Source organism: Asterias rubens, chromosome 1 (assembly GCF_902459465.1).
Source record: "Asterias rubens chromosome 1, eAstRub1.3, whole genome shotgun sequence".
Taxonomy (NCBI): Eukaryota; Metazoa; Echinodermata; class Asteroidea; order Forcipulatida; family Asteriidae; genus Asterias; species Asterias rubens.
The window spans coordinates 31,940,996-31,950,796 of record NC_047062.1 but is presented as its reverse complement, the minus strand read 5'-3'; the positions used below and the strand labels follow the sequence as shown (position 1 = coordinate 31,950,796).

Here is a 9,801-nt window from a genome sequence, read left to right as displayed (position 1 = left end):
CACTTAAATATTTGAATTGATTTCGAGACCTCAGCTGAGGTCTTGAACTCAAGGCATGAAAGCACACAACTAATTGCGAGACGAGGGTTTTCTTTCATTATTCTCTCGCAACATCGACGACCAATTATTGAGTTCAACTTTTTACAGGTTTGTTATTGTATGCATGTTGGAATACACCAAGTGAGGACACTTGTTTTTTTTTTTGGACAAAATAATACAAAAGGTGTCCAGTGCCTTTAATTGTGTTGTCTTTAAACCGTTCGATTGTTTTAATCCCAAAGCGGCCCTAAGGTCGCGTTTTTTTATAAACCGCTAACAATCTTGAGTATATTGTGTCTACGGGAATGATCCTCTAATAGGAACACACAGTCTGTGAAACGCTACTGACTCACGCTATAAGATTCATAAATAAGTTGAACGTCCTACTTTAATAATAATAATACTACTAATAAGACTTGTAATGTGCACATATTATCCACCCTGGAATAAAACATTGTGAAAAACGGCTCCCTCTGAAGTAACGTATAAGTTAAACAAAAAAATCTCACTAAAATAATTTTGAACTGATTTCGCGACCTCATTCGAGGTCTCGAAATCAAGCATCTGAAAGCACACAGCTTGTGCGACAAGGTTTTTTGTTTCATATTTATTATTCTTCCATTATTCTTTGGTTCGAGGCCTGGCCAATCGATGTCAGCATCTTGAGGAACGTTTTATTCCTATTCCCCTGTCAGGGCTAGCATTCAAAAGGCAATAATATTCATATTAAGTTGACTTTATTGTCATTAACCGCCATAGTAGTTTGTATTGTGACTTCACATTTTGCAATTGAGATATATTTGCACTTGAGATCACTTTTAACTCTTCATTGCGTTCAATTTTTCGTGTGGAGTTTGGTTACTTTTTGTAGCACAAAACACGATGTCCACATTGAACCTACACCGTTTGAAGATGGTAAAAAAAGCTTAAGCTGCCTTAAAATATTACTTGCTGAGGTGCTACAATTTTCCAGAAATGAGTAAAACAACGAAAATACGTTATACATGCTGATGATATCGCTATAGCTATAGACCAGCATGTACCTCGATCCACGCTATGAAACGCGCGCGATAAGTCCGGTTCGATTATTGTACTGCGCTGCATTTGCTTTGCGTCACTTGCGCCTTTTGGACAAAATGTTTGTTTTGCGTCCAATTGTTTTTTTCTTTTTTTTCATGAAGCTATATTATTGAGAGAGTGCTGTATAGCTATTGGTGGCATTTTGTTTGGTTTTGCGTCGCATGTTTAGTCTTAAGTCTTTTTCCCAGTTGCACGTTCTTTGCGACCTTCCGGGCACAGAATGATTACGTTTTACAAAGTTTTTTTTCTTTCTCTTCTTATGCAAGTCACCCATGAAGCCATATAGGTATAGTTGGTCACAGTTTCACTCAGAACCTGGCTGTTATTTTACAAACAGAACGCCTGAGGGAATTACATGGCAGGTCATTCCACAAGATGGTACCACCCGATCCATGTATCTCAGCGCAGGGTCCATCGCCGCTGGGTTGTCCCGTATGCCAGTTGGTGTAGCCCTGTGAAGAACTGTCGTCAATAAAGCGCCAAGTTGGAGAGCCACTCGATGTATCCTTGCGGAAGCCGAACCAAGTTGCCATGCCGCTTTCTCCGTAAACGGATTTTATAAGCAGGAGGAGGAAGTCGGAATCCTCTTGGCTCATAATGGACGCCAGATGAGATGGTCTGCCAAGGCGTGACAAACTCTGACAGTTCTGTTCAGCTTCATCAAAGGTCTTCTCATCCGTCACAAGAAGGTAGCAATGATTCCCAAAACTTGTCCATGGACTGATGCAAGACATGCAGGGAGATACGATCAGGAAATGTGACTGAAGGAGAGCTACAAGAATACTGAAAGTGATGACACTGAAAGAACTCGCCATACTCAGGAACCAAAAGAAGTCTAAAGATTAGACTAGATGAACTCACAATAAGCAAAGGCGTATAGGAGACTTTAGAAACGTTTATAATGTATACTACTATAGAGCAGAGGCATTGTAGCGCCGACTTGGTGTCGATTTCAGTTTAGCCTTTGTTCACCAAATATCAACGCGTTTAATTGGGGAGACCTTCTTGGCTTAATTGGGGACACCGTTTCGTTGTCACTGTAAATCGATTGTGACGAGTCAATTAGTGTGAATAATTATAATATTCATCACAATTCTTTTGGTATACCAGCGATACCTGTATCAGTCGATTTTCTTGAGGTCACCTTTATCCGTGTCCGTAGGCCAACACTTGCAAAGACGTAGGTGACGAGACAAAATGTTGTAATGGTTTCTCGGTACATGTTTCTGCCAACTGCCAGGCCAAGTTTCTCAGTACTTTGCTTATTGTAGTTGTTTTACATATTTGTTTTCTTCTTAAAACTATCGTATTGCTTGTCCTTGCCAGTAATTGATGTCCAATTTTTTAATGTGATTTTTAATGTGTGCTGGCAAATACAATGAAATGACATGAAATAATTTATACTATTTTGACGATAGAGCAGAGAGCAGAGGCATTCACTATAGCGCCAACTGTCACAGCAAGATGAATGTGACGATGTCAATTATTGTAAATAAATATAATATGTACCCCAGTTTCTTTTCAATAATACCTCCAGCGGCACCTGTATCACCGATTTGCTTGTGGTAACTTGTATTCGTGTCTGTAGTTGACCAATGCACACAAGGTACCAGCTATATCTCTATGTCAGCAAAAATCAATTACATTACAGTTGATTTAAAGTCTGGAATGGTTATTTAAAGATATAGGGCACATTGGCTCGGCTGAAAGTTAGACTTGACTCAAGTCCAAATCCTGTGCCATGGCAAGTAAACTATTGTTTTGTGATGCTCTGCATTCCCCAACCATGTTTCGCACGCAAATCAGTGTATTTGCAACGAGTATTTTTTTCTCGGGGGGGGGGGGGTGGGTTTGCTATATATCAATGCAAATGTCTTGTGTTCGAATCCCAACTGAGTGATTTGTCTATGCATTTTGTTTTTCATAGAGCTCGAAAAAATACTGAATCCCCGATGCAAACTATAACATTCAAAACACCACACACGATGTCAAAGTTGTGTCTCTTTGCAATACCATCTGGATGACATAATTGCATATGCAGTAATGTCCGCCGGACGATTTTGCATATGAAATCGTGTCCGCCCGGACGCTGCTGCATAATGCATTGTGTCCGCCCGGAAACATTCGCATATGCAGTCGTGTGCGCCCCCGTGCAAAACCGTCCTTGCAGTAAATTAAACGCCCTTGGTCGACGGAACACGTTCGCCATTTTTTTTTAACAAGAGGCTAAGTGCATGTCATGAATGACGTGGGAAATGTTCGGCCGTTGGGTATTCGCTGCAATTAAAAATACGTGAACATTCATGCTGCATATACGTAGGTTCAGTGCATGCACGCTCGCTTACGCGCGCACATACATGTAGCCTGCAGTCATGCTGTGTCCGCCGGACGGTTTTTGCATAGCCCCGGACACGATTGCATGGGCAAACGTGTCTGGAGCGGACAGTATTGCATGGCGGACACAATTGCATCTGACAATTGCATCTGACACCCGCCGTCAATGGCAGTGTTTCTGTTTTTTCAAAACCTTGAGGTCGGGGCCTTATTTTTTTTTTATAGATCTATACAAGTACAAACAATTAAAAACTATGCAAATATAAAACTACATTTAACTGGGTGATAAACATACACATCTATACTATGGGTGCGTTCGTTTAGCTTCCCTGGGTCATCCCCGGTCTGCCCCAGTGCGTTCCAATAGCTTTTGACGTCATTCCAGGGGCTCACCCAGGTCAGCCCCCGGTGCCCTGCTTGCGGAGTGGGTCACTTGGGGGCTGGCCCTAGGTAAACGACGTCACAACGAGAGCGGTGAGTGGTCGTTTTTTTAGCTCTTTTCAGGGGCTCACCTGAGTGAGCACCACGGGGTAGACCCAGGGAAGCTAAACGACGGCATCCTATAATAGCGCTTAAATCGCAAGGGCGCCGCCATTGTTATTTTCACGTCAAGTGGTGCTGCAGGGCCCAATTTCATGGCTCTGCTTACCGCCGAATTCTGCGCTGAATTACGATCACGATTCCCCGCTTACGTGCAAGCGCCGAATTTCTGCGCTAGCCTTGTAAGCGCAAAATGCCCAGTAACGTGGAGTACGCACGCGCAGAAGCCAAAATTCGCCGCTAACCCGTGAAATACGCTTGCTGTAGGCACAGAATTCCCTGCTTCCGTAAGCGCCGATTCTGTGCTTACGGTAAGCAGAGCCATGAAATTGGGCCCAGGTCGCAACGATGTATATCCGTCCTGGGAACACAAAACACAATTTTGTTGCAACATAAACTTAGTCACAAGCGATCTCTGGCTGTTATTTTACGCAAGAAGTACTCACAAAGAATATGTTTTCAATTTCCAATCGGAATGTAACTTTCCTGCAACGACTTATAATGATGAAAAACAACCAAACAATATTCACACTTAGTTTCCTTAAATCTCATTTTATGGAAAGAACTTTCTTGCAACCTCTTTGCCGGTCAAAAATTTCTTCCGGACACATGGTGATAACTTTAAACCACTAACTGGTTTTCTCTCGCCTATAAGACAAAATGATGTTAGTTACTGCAGTTGTAGTCACAGTTCCACTCAGAAGCTACTAGCAGTTAGGCAAAGTTCCACTTAAAACCTGGCAGTTATAGTCACAGTTCCACTTAGAACCTGACAGCTAAAGTCACAGTTCTACTTAGAACCTGGCAGTTAAAGTCACAGTTCCATATAGAACCTGGCAGTTATAGTCACAGTTCCACTTAGATTCTGGCAGTTATTCACAGTTCTGCTCAGAACCTGACAGTTATAGTCACAGTTCCATAGAACCTGGCAGTTATAGTCACAGTTTCACTTAGAACCTGGCAGTTATAATCACAGTTCCAATTAGAACCTTGCAGTTATAGTCAAAGTTCCACTCAGAACCTGGCAGTTATAGTCACAGTTCTACTCAGAACCTGGCAGTTATAATCACAGTTCCACTCAGAACCTAGCAGTTATAGTTACAGTTCCACTCAGAACCTGGCAGGCAGTTATAGTCACAGTTCTACTTAGAACCTGTCAGTTATAGTCACAGTTCCACTTAGAACCTGGCAGTTATTCACAGTTTTGCTCAGAACCTGGCAGTTATAGTCACAGTTCCAATTAGTACCTGGTAGTTTTTAGTCACAGTTAAACTTATAACGTCCTGACAGGCAGTTATAGTCACAGTTCTACTTAGAACCTGGCAGCTATAGTTACAGTTCCACTCAGAACCTGGTTGCTATTTTACAGACGGATCTTCTGCGTTCGTAACATGGCATGTCATTCCACAAGAAGTTGAAATCACCTGTAGTATCTAGAAACTCAACACAATCTCCGTCGCCACTGGGTTGAGCCGCGTACCAGTTGGTGTACCCTCCGGATGGACTGCCGTCGAGCCAGGCAAAGCTACCGGATCCGTCCTTGCGGTAGCCGAACCAGGTTTTCATGCCGCTTTCCCCGTAAACGGATTTTATGAGCAGGACGAGGAAATCGTATTCCTCTTGGCTCAAAATGGACGCCAGATAAGATGGTTTGCCAAGGCGTGACAGACTCTGGCAATACTGCTCAGCTTCAACAAAGGTCTTGGCATCTGTCACAAGACGGTAGCAATGATTCCCAAAACTTGTCCATGGACTGATGCAGGACATGCAGGGAGATACAATCAGGAAATGTGACTGAAGGAGAGCTACAAGAATACTGAAAGTGACGACACTGAAAGAACTCGCCATACTCAGGAACCAAAAGAAGCTCACTATCAAAGTCCACTGACAAATTGAGCAAGGAATTAGTTGACTTAAAGACTTATTGGATTACTAATGGTACAGAGCAGAGGCACTGTAGCGCTGATTTAGATACCGTATACTCAATGCAGCCTTGATCACCAATGGAGGTCAGTGGTGTATAAAATTGTCTCACCGCAATATATTTGATTATTAATATTAGTTGCGATACCGGCTACATCATCGGTATTGATCTATATACATGCGTTCGCTGGACCAACGCAAGGTACCAGCTACGTCAGCTAAAGTGAACTATGCTTAATTGTTTTTGCTAACGCAGGTAGCTTGTAGCATGTAGCTGGTGCCCTTTTTCTATTGGTATACGTATAATACAAAAGGAAGTTACAAACAAAAAGCATCCAAACTGTGTGATTATTTGTTTTTTTTCCCTTTAAATTCCTTTCCGAATGACTTATTCACTAACTGTATTTTGTTTTTATAACAGTGTTACCCTCCCCATGGTTATGGGGTGTGTTCTATATAGTTTGGAATAAAACATAATACAATACAATGCAATAATAATACTAATGGTATAATAGTAACAATAGCATATATATATAGAGAGAGAGAGCTTAGTACCAGGTTTCTACGCGCTGCAACAAGAAGTTTATACGATAACAGAAAAATTACAATTAAAGTTGGATGGAATATCAAAAACTGAACAGCTTAGATGGATTCAAATAAGTGTGTTTTGAGAGCGGTTTTAAATGAGTCCAGTGAGTGGAGGCACGGTTGTGGACGGGAATACTAAATTATTACTAAGTTATTTAATTAAGCACTCTTAGTTGTATCGACCGTTTAAAGGAAAGGTTATAATTATGCTTGACAATCTCTCTTCAAATTAATGGCAGTACCCACTTTCAGGTCAGTGGTCGTTGCCTTTGTTCAGTCGTTATACTGAGGTCAGTTCCTACAGTCCCTATTATAGGGAATATCAATGAAGAACTCCAATTTATATGAAGCTCTTAAAGGCAGTGGACACTATTGGTAATTACTCAAAATAATTGTTAGCATAAAATCTTACTTGGTAACGAGTAATGGGGAGCTATTGATAGTATAAAACATTGTGAGAAACGGCTCCCTCTAAAGTAACGTAGTTTCCGAGAAAGAAGTAATTTTCCACGAATTTGATTTCGAGAATTTAGAATTTGAGGTCTCGAAATCAAGCATCTGAAAGCACACATCTTCGTATGACAAGGGTGATTATTTCTTTCATGATTATCTCGCAACTCCGAACGACCGATTGAGCTCAAATTTTCACAGGTTTGTTTATTATGCATAAGTTTAGATATAACAAGTGGAGATCTGGTCTTTGACAATTACCAATAGTGTCCACTGCCTTTAAATAATTAAAAAAAAATCATACCAAGATGCTCGTAAATGCCTTAAATGGGAAGGTGCACGTTTGGAAATTACTCAAAATAAATATTAACTTAACAACTGACTAACGAGCATTGGAGAGCTGTTGATAGTATAAAACATCGTGAGAAACGGCTCCCTGAAGTAGCATAGATTTCGAAATAGAGGTAGTTTCTCACTAAAATAATAAAATACTTTTATGTCAGAATGTGTTTTATTCCTATCTAAAAGCTCACAAATTCGTCCAACAAAGGTGTTTTTTTCTTTCATCATTTTCTCCCAACTCCGATAACAAATTAAGCAAAATTTGTTTAGATACACCAGAGAAAGAGAACACTGATCTTTGACAATTACCAATAACAAATTAAAGCACTTTTATTTGTGTCCAAAATCACAACCCCTATAAAAAATAAAACAAAAAACAAAGTGACAAATAATTATGGTACAGTTTAACAACGGAGCTATTTCAACAATGGAGCTATAAATAGCCCCATTGGTTAGCTCAAGGTTGAACAAAAATTAATACGTGAAATTTGGTATGCGACATTCTGTAGCACGTGCGACATGCAAATCAAGTGAGTTCGGAAAATAATTTGTAAAGTAGTTACTCAAACTACTCCCCCTTCTTGGACTGTTAAAGCCATTATACACTTTCGGTACAAATAATTTACAAGGGTTTACAGAAGGTAATGGTGAAAGACTTCTCTTGAAATATTATTTCATGAAATGCTTTACTTTTTGAGAAAACATTACAACAATATCAATTTCGATAGCGAGAATTACGGATTTATAGTAAACACATGTCATGACACGTCGAAACGCGCGGAAACAAGAGTGGGTTTTCCCGTTATTTTCTCCCGACTCCAATGACCGATTGAGCTTAAATTTTCACAGGTTTGTTATGTTATATAAGTTGTGATACCCGAAGTGTGGGACTTGGACAATACTGTTTACCGAAACTGTATATGGCTTTAAGTGACAACAAATTTCTTGCGAGCAAACTTTGTAAATAATCTCTTCTGAGAAGCAGTGTTGGCTCCGAAAAGTAGAGCCGGTTGGTTTTGTCAGGCTCAGGGCTTTTTATTGACTGTTCAAACTGCCTGCCTTCGACGAAACTAACTTCTGCTGTTGCAGAGTCAATGTTAGGCTTCGGTCCGTCAAACCTGTCCCTATTCCACATAACAATTATGTCTAGAATAGTTACCACAATGGCAAATTCTCTCTAGTTTAAAACGTTTATTATACGCCCGATTTCTTACTTGGGCACCATGACTTTAAGTACGTACCCAAAAGACCACCTTGCCAAATTTCAATATGGATCTTTAATAATTGCGGATAAATACTTCATGTTGAAAATACATCCATCCCCGGGAGCCATGAAGAACAAAGTGGCCCCCTAAAGAAGCTAAAGACAGGTGAAGACACTATTGGTAATTGGCACTCTTTAAAAGACATTGGACCTTTGATAATTATCAAAGACCAGTTACTTTGGATAGTTCAACATGTGTTATAACAAACCTGTGATTATTGAAGCCCAAACGGTCATCGAAATTGCGAGATAATAATTTAAAAAGGAAACACCCTTATCGCACGAGGTTTGTGTGGTTTCATATACTTGTTCCGGGACCCCAAAATTTAGGAATGATGTCTCGAAATGAAAATCGTGGAAATTATTTCTATTTCCAATACAACGTTTCTCACAACGTGTCATACTATCAACAGCTCCCATTGCTTGTAACAAGCAAATGAGCTTTTATGCTTACCAATAATTTTGAGTAATTACCAATAGTGTTCAGTGCCTGAACCTTGAGCGCTTTACCGCCGATATCGCCTACCTAAAAGGGACTTTTATCTTGAGTTCGGTTTCGATCAGAAGTCGAATGGGGGTAATGATGTGCAAACATGATGTACGATATTAGATCATGTTTTTATTATGGTTCTCAAGATCCAACCTTTCTAGCTTCTGTAAATGCTCCAAAGTTTGCTCTGTATCCATATATTATACTTTTTCATTTAACTTTCGTTCATTATTTTCTTGATCTGTCTTTGACTTAAAGGAACATTACAGAATTGGTTTTGCTGTGCTGGCAGTGTAAGCACTTTATGTAACCACCAAATAATAAATAAACTGACAAACCTCCAGAAGTTCGAGATAGATCGGCCATCTGGGTCACGAAAGAATAGTGAAAAACCGATTACGAATTTTGCATTGCATCGATGCCAAAACAAAAGTGAATAAAACGCTCACTGAGCGATAAACTCCAAACGCGAAATTAGATTATTTATTTTTCATAAAAAATAAAATTTCAGAGAGAAATATTTCAAGGGATGTTTTCTACTATCATCATCAATTAGACCGTGTAAGTTTTATGAAAATCTGTGATCTTCACGATTTTTGTTTCTTACCAATTCTGTAACGTTCCTTTTAATAATTGTACAAACAAATTTGTTAAATAAAAATATTATTCTCTTTTTTGACCAATATGGAAATAAATTTTGGTCGAATTGAATTGCATATTATAATAATAGTATGCCTATCGATTGATTATG

At 39.7% G+C, this 9,801-nt stretch overlaps 2 protein-coding genes across 2 annotated transcripts; both read right to left on the bottom strand.

Annotated features, from left to right (window-relative positions):
- Positions 1-1,427: 1,427 nt before the first annotated feature.
- LOC117295105 (alpha-N-acetylgalactosamine-specific lectin-like) lies at positions 1,428-1,934 on the bottom strand. The gene has a single exon (XM_033777707.1). It carries the CDS (start codon positions 1,932-1,934, stop codon positions 1,428-1,430), a length of 507 nt encoding a protein of 168 aa, XP_033633598.1.
- A 3,403-nt stretch (positions 1,935-5,337) lies between these two features.
- On the bottom strand, positions 5,338-5,841 carry LOC117295008 (echinoidin-like). The gene has a single exon (XM_033777606.1). The coding sequence runs from the start codon at positions 5,839-5,841 to the stop codon at positions 5,338-5,340; it is 504 nt and encodes a 167-aa protein (XP_033633497.1).
- Positions 5,842-9,801: the final 3,960 nt, after the last annotated feature.